A 14,298-nucleotide genomic window follows, 5' to 3' on the forward strand; every position below is an offset into this window, starting at 1 on the left:
ATTCGTAGTTCAAGACTCCGTACTTAAATTAGATTAATCAAACCGAACAGGCTTAAGCATACAAATCTTTTAGAATATATAAAATCTAACATTTCTTATATTTTATTGACGTTTAGTAACTTCATAATCACTTCTTTTCACATTTTCTTATATTTCTTTAACTTCAACGTATACTAATGGAACAATACAAAGTCACTCATCTATTAATAACTATATGACCTACTTTAGCATACTGTAACTTACTTCTACTTTCATTTACTATTATCTAACTCTAGCTTAACTTCATCTAAAATTAACTAACACTTTCTTTTGCTTCTAATTAACCTAACCACACCCCTGATCGCTTGTGATTTGTGTATAAATATTCTACGTAAATTGAATATTAGTTTATTTAGTAGAATATAATCCTAGTCAACCGATTCTACGTTTAAAATAAATTTGTAGTTCATGAATTTATAATAAGTATACAGGCCTTCTCTGGTCAATTTCGCAACTACGACAATATCGATTACAACCACTATTGAAATTAAATACGCGGCATGTACTTAGCAAATACGTTTTATGGATGAGTTAAGAATTACTGTAGACCCGAATTCTATAGAGTGGCCAAGTGAAAAAATTCATGGGGATAAGTCTAAAATTTTAACACTATTCTCTTAAATCCGAGAAATATATTTCCACAGTTTTATAAAATTTCTGTACCCCATTATCTCTTTGCGCTAATTGCTTAATCAAAGCAAAGGAAGTCCCCGAAGACTTTTCTGCTAAAAGTCAGAAGGATCAGTAGTTATCTCAAGTTCAATAATAACAACGCTTCATTATTCTACTTTTAATGTTTCATTTTTAAATATTTAAACGTCTAATTAAAACTTTGTATTAATGTTTATATAGACCGAAAAGAATAGTGAAAATAATACAAGAAATAGCAAGTCCTCGAAATTCAATACACCAAAATTAGTGAAGTGACTAGGGTATTTAAGAATAATTATTGAAACACAAAGAATGAAATGCAACTAAATCGAATGGAAATATTGCTTATGAATCTTAATTAACGAAAGTAAGTTTGAAGAATTAAACATATACGGAGTTGAATTGTTAATAATTTATTATCACTTCAAACGAAAATAGTGAAAATCAAAAGTGAAACTAATGTAAATAAAATTGAACTTTGGATTTTGGTCGAAGAACCTTCAAACATTGGTGCTGTTGATGGAGAAGTAGGGCCACTAGATTCACCAGGGACAGTTCCAGGTGCTTGCGAAGATTCATTTGCACCACCATTGTTATCTCCAGGAGCTGTAGGATTGCTAGGTAAGATACCAGAACTGGTATATTCATTACCCTGAGAGTCAATTCCTACACTAACAAATCCAGTAACTATACTTGGGGTTCCTGCAGTATCGGTTATTACAATAGTAGTTGTGTAAACACTACCTCCCTGTTCATTTTCAACGATTGAATTGCTTGTATAAGTTTCCCCATTATCATTAGTTGTAACAACGACAACAACAGTAGAAGTGCAAGGTTCTTCATTTGAATCAGTAGTAATGATAGTAGTTGTGAAGGGACAAGATTCATCTGAAGATGGACATTCAGGTTCTCCTTCAGTTGATGGTATTTCACCAGAAGGAGATGAGCCAGCTTCACTGCAGGGTAATGAGCTAGCTCCTTCGGAAGGTAAAGTGCAGACTTCAGATGAAGTGGATTCAGTGCAAGGTACTGTACTAGCTTCTTCAGATGGTGATGAAGTGGATTCAGTGCAAGGTGATGTACTAACATCAGTTGATGGTACGGTACTAACTTCTTCAGAAGGAGATGTACTAACATCAGTTGATGGTACGGTACTAACTTCTTCAGAAGGAGATGTACTAACATCAGTTGATGGTACGGTACTAACTTCTTCAGAAGGAGATGTACTAACATCAGTTGATGGTACGGTACTAGCTCCTTCAGAAGGTAATGAGCTATCTTCAGTAGAAGGCGATGAACTAGGTAATGAACTATCTTCAGTAGAAGGTGATGAACTGGGTTCATTGGAAGGTAATGAACTATCTTCAGTGGAAGATGCGGGTGGAATGGTTTCGGCATAGCTGCAGGTTTCAGTAATGAGACTGCTGCTAATATGGTAACTACCCTGAGAATCTGAGGTAATGATAACATCTTCAACATCTGTACAAACATAATCAGGATATTTAATAGTTACTGTGGTAGTATATTCTGTACCGGTTTTCCCAGGAACAGGAGGAAGCTCACTACATAAAGCACAATTACTTGGTAATCCTGGATTTGGAACTGGCCCTTTGTATGTGACAGCGTTAAAAGGAAGAAATACCCCACTAAGAACAGCACTCCAATCTGTTGTGACTTCGAAATCATCTTCGTTATACCCTGTACCGATATTGAAAACTTGCAGTCCTGGTAAACTATAAAGTGTCAAGTGTCCACTTTGGGCATTATAGGAGAATGGTCTAGTGACTCCGAGGACGTTAGGAAGCAATGTAGTACTCAAGGAAACCATGTTTCCTTCACCAAAACCAGCAACATTAATTGGGTGTCCAGAAAGAACCGGATTTGCAATGACAGAAGATCTAGGATCAGCTAAATAGATAGTTTGACCGCCTATGTCAGCCAAAGGATTTTTGATAAAGACAGTGGAATTTTCTTGTGAGGTAATACAACCTGAACCGTTAATATCAGAGAGTTGTTCATATAATTCATTGTACAAACAAATCTGACCATTGTTGCTAATACCATTTAATAAATTTGTTCCACCTAAGATCACTTTACCACCAAAATTTTCTGTTTGATAGAATACCATTAAACCATTGTTAGTAACAACTGGGGCGTTGATAGTGAAAATACCAGGAACTACAGCTCCATTTGAGCCCATATAGATACTACCATCGTTAATAAAATTTTCTATAGTAGTGAAGATATAAGTGCTTGGAAGGATTGATTCGAGAGAATTGAATGAAATAATTCCTTTGTTATGTACGTCACCAGCATGCATACTGACATGCAAACCGATAAGGTCACAAAAGCTACTGATATAAAAGCCACCTCCCTCTCCAACATGAAGGTCTCCAACAGTTTCTGTGATTGCGTTGTTAATGATGGAATAATCAACGTTTGGTGCGATATTTATATCACCTAGCTCATAATAACAGAAACCATAGTCGATTTCATCTTTTACGATTTCATAAGCTAAAGTGGATAAGAACTGTATGGCAATTGCACAAATCAAGCTAGCCACTTTCATTTTCAATTTGAGATTCAAGAACTGGGAATAGTTTGCAGATCGAGAAATGGACTTTTAAATTTCACAAACAAGGTATAGCTTGAACCTTTTATACAATTAGAGAAACTAAGTGGAGCCATTGGAGTAGCAAATCACCAAGGGCTATTTAGCTGCTAAAAATGAGGATCATTCATACATATAATATTTTTTTATTATGCAACATAGTTCTTAGCTATCTTATATCTAAGATTATCGTCTATTTTCGCGACCTACAAATATCGAATAGTTCATAAGATTTACAGTAGAAGTTCACCAACTGGTTATGAAAAAGCTAAATTTTGTGGTTTTGATATTTAAGAACTATCATTATCAATAAAGCGGATTGTTTCATGTTTTTCTTGGTGTATGTCAGTCCATATTCTATTAGAGTAATTGACTTGTATTAGGTTTTTCTACTAGGATTTGCTATACTGTTCTTGGAAAGAATGTAACATGGATAATACCAAATATAGTAACTTCTAGAATTGGTCAAATATATCAACCGTATTAGATCCATTGCAAATACGAACTTAAATTTGGCTTGAGCCAACCAGCTGCTTCAGCTTCTTAAGCTGCAACTTTAGCCATTATCTTTACTCTGGATGGTTATTTGCAAGTTAGTCTTTTCTTCAGTCTCCTCATTATTACTCAAAGTGGTTAAGAAGAACTTTCAAATGTATGGCATACTCCTCGCTGAAAACGATTTGGTTTAGTGGAAACCTATAGCTTCACCAATTTATATAGAATGATTCTAACACTTGCAAGATATCAGATTACCTAAAAATCTCACTTCATTAGGATATTTCACTTACTATCTACTTTCTTTTAGAATAATAATATACATGTCTAGCCCATCAAATATGAAACTAAACTTAGTTGAAATTAGAATGTTTCATAAAATTGAAAATATATTCAAGACTAATGTGAAATTAAAATTTTCGTCAACTTAATTATAATACCTCTCTCTTTGTCAAAATTAAGCACCCTATTCTTAACTGACAAGCCAAGTCGAGAAACTTAAGTAATAATGACAATTGTTATGGACTTTAGCATTATTCAATTTTTTTTCGAGCCACCCACTTCAAATTTTAGAGCAAGAAACTATATATATTACTGTGCTCAGCTAATAATGGAAAAATCTTCACCAGAATTATTAGGAGTCTTTAATTGAGATACATTGGTTTCAATAAGTATTTTTCGTTATCAAAATCTGTTAACAGCATATTTACTACCAGTAGCCACCACCATACTAACCTGTAAATATTACCCAAATTCAAAATGTCTCTGAATAAATCATCCTATCTTAGCGTCGCTTTTGATTACCTCGAATCTTCCATTACCATACAAACTTTAGCCTTATGATTCCGGCCCAAAAAATTAACTAATGTCTGAAAAGAGCAGATTCCGGATATGAAAACATGTGAAACAAGGGAATGCTGAGTCGCTCAAGTTTGCCATACAATATTTCCACAATATGTAAAAGAACAAGGATTTTTATATTTACGAGAAAGTATATTTAGTTATTGCATAACATTTACAAAACCATCGCACGACCGTTTTGACTGCAAATTATTGGTAAGGTACAGGCTTGAGCTAATACTGCATAGTAACTGACTCGAATATGAATGTTGGAAATCATCCGAATATCTCAATGCGGCGATATATATTAACAAAAGTAAAAGTACTACAAGAATGTAGAGCAGGTGTATTTCTTGGGATAATTGTGAAATTGAATTTCATATATCGTCAATCGAGTTACGATCATCGTCAATTTAGTGATTATGAGCCTTGAAAGATAGATTTTAAAGTATTAAGCGGATTTTATAAGATTTCGGTCGCTTTTTTTTTCATAATATTACGAACAGATACTGATATTTGTCAATATAGAATGTTACTTTCATTCCAAATCCAGCATTATGACGAAAATAGATTAGCTGTATATATTCTTAATGCAGTATGCTTTTTTCTATATTTGAATTCTGCATGATGTGAGGAACACGCACAAAAGTTCGGGGTTTGAGCCCCGCATTTAAATTTAAACGTTCTCCATAATTTCTTTTAAATACTAGTATCGCTATATTCAAACTACTGAAGCGTCGCTCCGAAAATCAGTAAGGGTTACTCATATCTATCATACTGTGTCTAAATAAAACATGTAAAATGCTTGTGATTAAGGTATAACTTACGGACTCCAATAAAAGTGACAAATTAGTACACCTAATTTTAGTAATTTATTAAAGTCTGCCGTGATAAATTTAGAGTGTATAGAGTATTTATTTCCGCACTAAGTCAACCGATAGGAAAGCATTTCTAAATGACTTAGAATATGGATTGTCTATATGCAATCCTAATGAGATATTATTTCTATGTTGTTAAGTAGCAGAAATCGACATCTTACTAATTTAATGTTTTGTTGATTACTAAACAAAACCTTTTTTCTTCAGAAGTGTTTTGTCAGATGTTAATCCAATAACTCCAATATACATAAAATATATTAGAAAATAAAATAACTTAATGCTATATCTATTTACTAAGTGTCAGTCTTATCCCTTTTGCTGTATCGATACTCTTCTGTATTTTTGGTGCACCCATTTTCGCTAGGTGCGACTCTTTCATTTTTCACACAAATTGCTACCACAATCAATACTTTTATTCTCAGCGATGCTCTGCTATTAACATAAACATGCTATTTACTTAAGAGCAGGTAGATCGTTGCATGGCAACTCAGATGAATTGATTTATTATTTTATAAAATTGTATTTGTAATCATTCCAAGATTAGTAAGCTTTGGAAAAACGAAAGTTGGTTAGTTTATGTTTTTTCTGGAATATTAATATCCTTATATAACACCTTCAAATGAACTTGTCAGGAATCTTTATACGAAAAGTAACTATTATATGTCAGTGGTCTTTTATATTGATAGTATTGAATCTTAATTAATAATGGGTGTTCCTCAAATTAATAAAAATGTTATTCCTTTTTATAAAGAAGAATTGCTTGATAATGGAGTCAATATCTTGTATTTGGAAGCTGGCGAAGCTAGCAAACCTAAGTTATTACTTTTACATGGTTTTCCAACTTCATCTAGACAGTACAAGCAAATTCTCTTTTTGTTAGCTCCTTACTTTCATATAATTGCTCCTGATTTACCTGGATTTGGACAAACTACTACCCCAAAGGGATATTCTATAACTTTCCAGAATATAGCTGACTCAATTGAATTATTTTTGGAAGCCATTAAGTTTGATGCTTTTGCTGTCTATGTATTTGACTATGGTGCCCCTACTGCCTTCAGAATTGCTTTGAAAGAATCAAAAAGAATTACTGCCATTATTACTCAGAATGGTAATGCCTATGTTGAAGGTTTGGGTAAAGACTTCTGGAACATTTTTCAAAGGGCATGGCGTCTAACCGATATCCATGAATTAAATAATGAACAAAAGAAGGAGTATCAAGAAACATTAAATAATATTAGAAATGCTTTATTAGATTCAGATTTCTACAAAACTCAGTACTTCGATGGTGAGAAAGAAATTTTCAGAGTTGATCCAGAAGCTCCATTAATTGATTATCATGCATTGAGTGATTCAGTAAATGTTCAAAATCAATTGGATCTCGCTCTTGATTATAGAAAGAATGTGGAATTATATCCCAGATTTCACGAATTATTTAGAAAGCTTGATATTCCCGTTTTAGCAGTCTGGGGTGCTAATGACAATATTTTCATTCCAGATGGAGCTCATGCTTACAAGAAAGATTTTAAGAATGTCAAGGTTGTTGAGCTTGATGCTGGACATTTTGCTTCCGTAACTCATCCAGCAGAGATTGCCCAAGAAATTTTAACCTTTTCCTATGAGAATGATATTCTTCAATAAATTTTAGCTATCTCTTTTAATTTAATTATCTATTTTAAATACATCCAAGTACTTGTTTTCTTATGGTTTTAAATAATATATGCCACATTTAAATACATGTAAGTATACTTTTATATTATTGTAATTAAATTCAACACAATTTATATATATTAAAAAGCATAACTCTCATAACTCTCTCTTTCCGCTGAAATACTATGTAAAAGTTCAAATATTTACGAGTCACCAGTACTTAGTCTTTGATCATTTAAAAATTACATGCATATTTAATGACCATTAGAATGACCATTTGAATTTCCATTAGCAGAACCATTTGAATGAAGGTTTTCCTTATCTTCAATTTTTTCGAAGTAGGGTCTTTCACCAAGAACAGTAATTCTAAAATGATGACGAGCTGGAGTCTTATGTTGTAAGAAATCAACAGTAGCAGTGTGCAATAAGAATCTATTATCCCAGGCAATAACTGATCTAGCATCAGTTCCTTTGTGAGCAGCTCTAACTTGGAATTCAGGGTTACCAGTAACATGTTGTTCAATAAAACCAAGAATTGCATCAGATTCTGTATTCTTAAGACCCTTAATACTGTGAGTAAAAGCTCTTGAGAAGAATAAAGCCTTTTCACCAGTTACAGGATGAGTTCTTACTAATGGATGCTCAGTAAAATAATCAGCCTTAACTCTGGCTATGTAATTCTTTAATTTAGCAAATTGATTTTGATAATAATTAGTGTGAATAACAGTTAAAGTTTCGAAGAATTTTTGAAGTGTTGGAGATAATCGTCTATAGGCTTCTCTAAGATCAATGAAGACTGTGTCACCACCACTTTGTGGGGCTTCTAAGGCAACGAAGAAACTGAAAGAAGCAGGATACTCTTCAAAACTAATATCTGAATGCCAGCCATAAGCACCAGTTCTATTAGCAAATTCATTATCATATCTTTCATCACCACCGGCTGGTCTATAAGTAACCAATAATTCTGGATGATCTTCAGCAGCAAAACTAACAGGGTGAATGTGTAAAGGACCAAAATATTCACCGAATTTCTTAGCAAAATCAGGACCCTTATCTCTGAAATCTTGATCTCTGAAAACTGCTAAACCTCTGGTTTCTAAATATAAAGCTAAATCATTTTTACCAGCATCAGATAATTCACTAAGTTGAACACCTTCAATTTCAGTACCAAAGTTAGGTGATAAGTCAGTAGTCTTAACTTTGGAACCTTGAGGAAAAAGATTCTTGAAAGTTGGATCACCTAAATGACCCTTATCATTCTTAGCTCCATCAACATTCTTGAAATTATTATATTTACCTTCTTCTTCAACCTTGTAAGCACCGAGGTATTCAGGATATCTAATCTTTTTTCTTTGTTCTTCAATTTCATCAGCAGTAATACCACCAACTTTCAATTTCTGTAATTGTTTAAGAAAGTGAGCATCGAACAATTCTGTACCTGAGACTTTAAAGGACATTTTTGTATATTATTTTAATTTATTAATACTAAGGATTGACCCAATTAATTAGAATTACTTCAATATTATTCATGTCTGATTTTCAATATTTCACTCAGCTTTTATATAATTGTTAAAATCAAAAACTTGGTATAGATTTATTTTGCAATTATGTATTCGGTCTACAAGCCACAATTGCGAACTTTTTGTTACACAATTGTTAAATATTACGAATTACACTCTTATATCCTAACTCAGAACTAACCCCGAATTACTCCATAATTTACCTTGATGAAAATATTTGTGATCTTAGCCACATGGTAGTATTGTGCAATCAGGCGAATGTAGTCAGATGATCTACAGTAATCATAAAGAAGCGAATTTCTTATTTCCCATTTTGAACTAAAAAGCTTACCAGTCTTTATTCGACCTAAATTTAGAATTCAAAAATGAAATTAGATGTAAACCATAACACAGTATACGTCATCCAAGGCTGATCTTCCAAATAACTGAGGTCATAGTTGACGAGACTGTTACATCAGAAATCACATTTAATGGTTTACTAGTGACTTTTCTTGACTGCTGAAGCCGGCTTTTACAATACCTTTAATGAGTAAGCAAACATTCCCAAAGTATTTGTAACAACGTTGATAAATTAATAAAGCTTATGACCATATATATTTATTATACAAAAAAAGAATATTTCTATACAAAAATATTAACTTTTTTAAAGCATAATGACAACGTTACCAAATTAACCGGTATCAACCTATGAAAAAACCTATGAGACCAAAATAAAAATGTAGATAAAAAGTATGAAACAAAACACAGTATAAAAAACAATAAAAGAACATGCAAACTTGTTATGCAATCATAAGCAAGAATGTAATAATGAATAAAAATAAATTAATTGAATTGAATGCAATGGAACCGGTAAATTTGAACCAACTTATTAGAAATAAACATGTAACAACAAGCAAAAGAAAGAATAAATTTGAGGTAAGTAGAAATTGACATTAGTGATTGCTGTAGATGAGTAATCCTATCAACTTTTCAAGACCTCCCTTAAAATAATCTAAAACGAAAGAACTGAAATATCTCAAATAAAATGAGTAATCCTTGGAGAAATTAACCAATTCGTCTACTATATTTGGATAATCTAATGCATTGTAAAACTGAGAAATTGAATCCAGAAAATCCTCTGTATATTGACCAGCAATATTGTCGACAATAGATTTGGAGTGAAACTCAGGTTGTATTGTTTCAATATCAGAAATTTTTGGAACAGCATCATAGTCAGTAATCAATAAATCATAAATATAATATCCAAATAAGGAAGCTGCTCCACTAGCAATTCCAACTCCAAATCCAATTCCAATACTAAAGCTGCAAATAATCCACAATTTAGAAGTTTTAGACGAAGAAGATGAAATTAATTCCAATGATTTAGTATTAACAACTTCAATCAATTTGTTTAGAATTGCTTGCAAAATATTGAAATGGGAGAAATTAGAAGTAATCTGTAAAGGATCATTAAATGTAGTTGAACTTTGTAAATCCAACTTAAACTGTCTTTCAATGCCTTTGTAATCCGGTTTTCTCAAAGATATCAAATTAGAATACATCGTAGTTGACCTCTTCATATCAGATGAAGCCGAAGATTTTGTCAATACCAAGTTCATATTAATATTATTTGACATTGGTTGAACATTACCACTTTCTAATTGAAGAAAACGTTTAAACTTATGTAATAAATTCTCTTGCTTCAATGAAGTAGCTTTCCAAATTTGATAAGGTTTCAGATAATTTATTAACTCAAATAAATTTATGAAATAATTGACCGTCATCATATTAATTATGGTTAATTTTGGACTTTCATTTTCATCTACATTATGCAGATCATATGTTTCACCAAATATTTGGACAAGATATTCTAAAAATATAGATGAACCATCATTGACAATAAATATTAAATCGGAATTCTTCACGATAGATCTATCCAATTTCAGAAATGAAGTTGTTGAAAGTTTACTCACATTAATATGATTTATTTTAATAAGAAATGAATTTAATTCGGATTGAATATTTTCGATTAATTGATTAACTTCATAAGTATAACTATTCTGACAACTTAATAAAACAACTTGAAGTATATCATTTTCTTTTGAAGATTTGGTCTTATTAAAATTTGTAGTTTGTTCAGATACTGATAATCGAGGCATAATAAATGAGTCCGCATTACGCATATGAGAAGTAAAACCATCACTTTCTTCTCCAGTAAGATCAACATTAACAGGAATGGCATCTTCTTCGTCAGTTTCAAAAACCATCACACTAGAAGATTTAGGTGAAGAAACCATCATAGTAGTTTCTATATGATTATCATCATTTGAAGTAGTCACAGACAATATAGAAGAAGTTGGGGGCCTTCTATTGTTATTTTTAGAATGATCATCATCTGATAAAAGTTTTGGAGATGGAAGTTTAGAATTATTAATTGATTGCCACGAAGTTAATGAAAAATTTGGATCCATTATTAATTCGGGGGTTAAACGAGGAGTTGAGAAATCACGACCAACCAAAGGAGATACATCCAAATCAGGATTAGTTAAAGCGTTATAAATAGACAGATGAGAACTTAATAACTTCCTTAAAGAGTAGTCATGAGAAACTAATGGATGATGATGATATTGATTGTTGGAGTGGTGATGAACAAGATGTTGTGACTGTGGTTGCGATTGATGATTGCGATGACGATTTAATCTACTGTTACCATCATCAGATACCTTTGCTGCAAAACGATCTTTATCATCCACCAATTGATTAGACAGCCTTATTTCTGGATGGTTGTCATCATCACAGTCATAGTTTTCATTTTCATTTTCATTTTCATTTTCATTTGCATAATTCTTCAATTGATTGGTAACAAGTGGGGGAGGAGTGGTTGTTATCATGTGCGGAGATAAGTCATCCCTGTGATACTCAAATACGGATGCTGTGTAAGGCTCTGGTCTCTCCCTCTGCATGGTGCTGAACTATATACGTAGAATAAGAATGTCGTACAACGAATTACCAATCGTAATTTACTCAATTATGATGTATCTAACTGAATTGACAGCAATTGATTACATGATACAATTCTTAGACGTGACTTTTTGGGGGGAGTTCCGATTAGGGAAAAAAAAGGAGGAGAGCAAGACATATGGAACTGCGACATTGTCTTAAAACGGCAATCAATACTACATTTATGGGTTTGGGACCATGGTGTTATATTCCATTTATATACTATTCTTGATGTAAGAGTAAAATTGAACAGTATGCAATTGACATAATAGACATAATAGACATAATGCAACTTTACTATTTGTACAACATCGATATTATTCATTTTTGAAGTAATTAAGTTCTATTTTAGGTAGCTTCTCATACATTCTCCTTATTTGGAGATTCAAAGCGCACCCCACATTTTCTTGTAACAACTCTCGCCTGCTCCTTATTAATGATTTGAAAAACATGCTGAATTTTTTGCCAGATCTTTGTTGTTGAATACATCTAAATCTAAAGGGGAACTCTACTCTGGCGTTTATTCTTTGACGAGTTTTAACCTATATAGTTTAGACTATGCTTAAGCTATCAAAATAGTACCTCAGCCACTAAAAATGATGCCATATACCGTTGGACCGACTATGAGCGAGCTAACCACCAATACATTAATAAATTGAAAAAGTGATATTTCACCGGAGATGTTAGTTATCCTATCATTTATATGGTTTAATAAATTTAGTACTTATTTAGAACTTACAAAACTGCGGTATATTTAGTTTGAGTTTATCTGAACAATGGTGAGTTATTTCGCCGTGCAGGATATACCTAAGCCATTATACATATAAATTAATTGCGTCTCTAGAATCATGTGTTCCGGTTATTTTAGTTTCTAGTTTCTAAGCCAAAATACGTTAATAGACAATCTAGTAAACCCCTGAAAATAATGCAGAAGTTGGGCCAGTTAATTGTTCCAAAAATTTCGATCATTCAATTCCTTCTTGGCGCAGTTTTCTTCTCCTTCTATACTTTTAAAAGATTAAATTCTCTTAATTAAACTACAGCGAACCAATTAAACACGAAATATGTAATACGTCACAAAGTCTTCCTTAAACAGGATACGTTTTGTTCCGTATAATTGAACCAGACTTTCTAAGAAAATTTTCCGTTTCACTAAGTATCATATTGCATGATAATAACATACGAAGAGTTCAAAGATAACAGACGTGTTGTAGAATATCCTCTCTGCATAGTTCCAAATTCATTTGAATGTTCCCAGATTTCTAAAAATATAAAAACGAGGCCAGTGATGCATTGTCTCAAATTTAAGTTAGAAAAAGACTAAAGTTCGTATTTTATCGGACAGGCAATTAATGCCTATATGGTACGAATAAAAAAGCTCGCAAAAAGAATTTTTCATTTTGCATTCACAAATCTTCGATTTATTCTATACTTTTTAATATAGGATGCATGATTTTTATATGCGAAGTTTAGAGTTACGGGCTTGTGGGAATGAATAATGATAATGCAGTATATGAATTTTAACTTTGCATATCATCCGCCTGATATTTGCAAAAAAATATTAATAGCAGTATTGTATTGTCTTGAAATAATATTCTTCTTCAATTAACCTTAAAATTTCCTTTTTCATAATTCTGAAGTGCTTATAGTTTTTAGTGAATAATGAACAGATATATTTATAGGCCTCGCTCAATTAACTGTTGAGAACTGTTTGATGAATATAAAAACCGACAAATATTTCTTTCATTTGAAACAGTAAATTTTGAATAAGATTTGATTTATCATTCAATTAGAATAATTAATTAATTCACTAGATTTTCCATTCACTAATACAATGAAGTACAATATTTTAACTGCCACTTCTTTATTCATCTCATTAGGTTACTCGATTTCTGCTAAAGAATTCATTGACTTCTTCAACAAAAGAGAAGTAGATGGTTGTGCCAATGAATGTTCTCAAGCTGCTAATTATCTTCAAAATGGCTGTAATCAATATGCAAGTGGTTCAGATACTTCTGCATACCTTAGTTGTATGTGTAACATAAATGACAATGGTTTCTGGAATAATTTAGCTAGTTGTCAAAATTGCAGAACTGGTGGAAATGTTGGAGGAGCAGAATTACATTCTAATCAATGTCAAGCTGAATCGGCTTATTCCAAATACAATACATACACAACTACTACTGCTCAAGCTCAAGCTCAAACTGAAGCTCAAACAACCACTGAAGCTCAAACTGAGGCTCAAACAACCACTGAAGCTCAAACTGAGGCTCAAACAACCACTGAAGCTCAAAGTCAAGCACAAACTGTTGTTAATGTTGTTTCTTCTGAAGCAACAACGGAAGCTCAAACAGAGGCCAAAGAGACTACAAGTGAACAAGTTGCAGATGCTCAAACAAGTGAAACCACGCAAGCAACCTCTTCTACAAATGACACTACCACTTCTAGTTCGTCTTACAGTTCTGAAAGCTCTGCAAACTCTTCAAGTTCTGCAGTCTCTAGTTCAAAGACCACTAACTCTTCAACTACTAAATCTGCAACTACAGCTACTAGTACCTCGAAATCTGCTAATATTGCAAACGTCGCATCTGTCGGAGGTCTGATTTATTTGATTTTATTATGGCTTGTCTAACTTTTA

The 14,298-nt window shown here is 32.5% G+C and overlaps 5 protein-coding genes across 5 annotated transcripts; 2 read left to right on the forward strand and 3 right to left on the reverse strand. All coding sequences in view use genetic code 12, as the record gives it.

The window, feature by feature from the left end:
• Positions 1 to 625: 625 nt before the first annotated feature.
• RJT21DRAFT_141683 (Hyphally regulated cell wall protein N-terminal-domain-containing protein) lies at positions 626 to 3,259 on the reverse strand (the record flags this gene model as incomplete). Its single annotated transcript, XM_064883401.1, has 1 exon — positions 626 to 3,259. The coding sequence occupies one exon, from the start codon at positions 3,257 to 3,259 to the stop codon at positions 1,115 to 1,117; it is 2,145 nt and encodes a 714-aa protein (XP_064736165.1). The 3' UTR covers positions 626 to 1,114.
• A 2,677-nt stretch (positions 3,260 to 5,936) lies between these two features.
• Positions 5,937 to 7,249, forward strand: RJT21DRAFT_52813 (alpha/beta fold hydrolase). The gene has a single exon (XM_064884943.1). The coding sequence runs from the start codon at positions 6,220 to 6,222 to the stop codon at positions 7,150 to 7,152; it is 933 nt and encodes a 310-aa protein (XP_064736166.1). The 5' UTR covers positions 5,937 to 6,219; the 3' UTR covers positions 7,153 to 7,249.
• Positions 7,250 to 7,334: 85 nt separating this feature from the next.
• On the reverse strand, positions 7,335 to 8,654 carry RJT21DRAFT_122643 (TauD/TfdA dioxygenase family protein). The gene has a single exon (XM_064882459.1). It carries the CDS (start codon positions 8,616 to 8,618, stop codon positions 7,416 to 7,418), a length of 1,203 nt encoding a protein of 400 aa, XP_064736167.1. The 5' UTR covers positions 8,619 to 8,654; the 3' UTR covers positions 7,335 to 7,415.
• Positions 8,655 to 9,613: 959 nt separating this feature from the next.
• RJT21DRAFT_6 (uncharacterized protein) lies at positions 9,614 to 11,551 on the reverse strand (the record flags this gene model as incomplete). The annotated part of the gene is made up of 1 exon (XM_064885162.1): positions 9,614 to 11,551. The coding sequence occupies one exon, from the start codon at positions 11,549 to 11,551 to the stop codon at positions 9,614 to 9,616; it is 1,938 nt and encodes a 645-aa protein (XP_064736168.1).
• A 1,796-nt stretch (positions 11,552 to 13,347) lies between these two features.
• Positions 13,348 to 14,292, forward strand: RJT21DRAFT_133434 (uncharacterized protein; the record flags this gene model as incomplete). Its single annotated transcript, XM_064883196.1, has 1 exon — positions 13,348 to 14,292. Exon 1 carries the CDS (start codon positions 13,495 to 13,497, stop codon positions 14,290 to 14,292), a length of 798 nt encoding a protein of 265 aa, XP_064736169.1. The 5' UTR covers positions 13,348 to 13,494.
• Between the last annotated feature and the right edge of the window lie 6 nt (positions 14,293 to 14,298).

This window comes from Scheffersomyces amazonensis (assembly GCF_036850825.1).
Source record: "Scheffersomyces amazonensis strain UFMG-HMD-26.3 chromosome Unknown RJT21scaffold_7, whole genome shotgun sequence".
Taxonomy (NCBI): Eukaryota; Fungi; Ascomycota; class Pichiomycetes; order Serinales; family Debaryomycetaceae; genus Scheffersomyces; species Scheffersomyces amazonensis.